The sequence below is a fragment of the Rhea americana genome, unplaced genomic scaffold, assembly GCF_003343005.1.
Source record: "Rhea americana isolate MKP2758 unplaced genomic scaffold, rheAme1 scaffold_2034, whole genome shotgun sequence".
Classification (NCBI taxonomy): Eukaryota; Metazoa; Chordata; class Aves; order Rheiformes; family Rheidae; genus Rhea; species Rhea americana.
Window position 1 is genome coordinate 1 of NW_028186189.1, and position 1,129 is coordinate 1,129.

Consider the following 1,129-nt stretch of genomic DNA (forward strand, 5'->3'; position numbering starts at 1 on the left):
GTTTTCCTTTTCCCTTGCAGGCGTGCGCGCCTCGCCGCCCGCGGAGGGCTCACGGCATCCCCCCTGCTTGCTCCCCCCAGGCCACAGCCCCGAGCTCGCRGCGGCGCTGGAGACCTGCCGCATCCCCGACTGCGCCGACGAGGAGCTGGCCCTGGCCCGGCAGTTCGGCCGCCCCGACGGCGGCCGGCGCTGGCGGGGGGGCACGTGCAAGTCCAGCTTCAACTACCTCCTCCTGGACCCCAGGTGGGCTGCGCGCCGCCCCGGGCAYGGGGGGCTGCAAGCCCCGAGCCTGCCCCCCAGCATYGCTGCCCGAGCGGGTGCCCGGAGCYGGATGCCGAGCGCTGGGCACCCCCCAGGGCCACCCGGGACCTGCCGCTCCGCTCCCCCCGCCTGAGCCCGGCCGAGCGCTTCAGGACCTTCGTGCGGGCCATCTTCTACGTGGGCAAGGGGACGCGCGCCCGGCCCTACCGCCACCTCTGCGAGGCGCTGAGCCGTTCCCGGGCCGGGCCCGCGGAGGTGGGGGGCCGGGCCGGGCTGGGGGGGCCGGCGGCGGCGAGGCGGGCTCGGGGGCCGGCACGGGTGACGGTGCCCCGCTGTGCCCAGGCCTGCCCCAAGGTGCGGCGCATCCTGGAGATCTGGGCGAGCGGGCTGGGCGTCATCTCGGTGCACTGCTTCCAGAGCGCCGTCCCCGCGGAGGCCTACACGCGGGAGGCCTGCCTCGTGGAGGCCATCGGTGAGCGCGGCCCCGGGGCGCCCGCCCCCCTCGAGCCCCTCCGCCCCAGCCCCTTGGGCTCCCGGGGCTCGTCCCTCCCGCCGGCTCCGCGTTTGGGGCCCTCGGCGGCAGGGTGCTCAGCGCCCTTCCCCGCAGGGCTGCGGATGCTCACCAACCAGAAGAAGGGGAACTGCTACGGCGTGGCRGCGAGCTGGTCCCCGAGGCGCCGCCGGCGCCTGGGCGTCCACATGCTGCACCGCGCCATGCAGATCTTCCTGGCCGAGGGGGAACGGCAGCTGCGGCCGGCGGACGTCCCGGCCAGGCGCTGAGCGCCGCCGCGGGCAGGCGCCGCTCGGGAGCGTCCCACGGGTGCTCCCCGCCGCCCGGCTGCTCCGAGGCGCCGGGGCCGGCGGAGGC

The 1,129-nt window shown here is 77.9% G+C and overlaps 1 protein-coding gene across 1 annotated transcript; it reads left to right on the forward strand.

Moving 5' to 3' along the window:
- Positions 1-46: 46 nt before the first annotated feature.
- Positions 47-1,073, forward strand: LOC146596298 (structure-specific endonuclease ANKLE1-like; the record flags this gene model as incomplete). Its single annotated transcript, XM_085304156.1, has 4 exons — positions 47-243; positions 357-516; positions 604-733; positions 869-1,073. Coding segments are annotated over 4 exons (660 nt in total), but the record flags the coding sequence as incomplete, so codon positions are not given.
- Between the last annotated feature and the right edge of the window lie 56 nt (positions 1,074-1,129).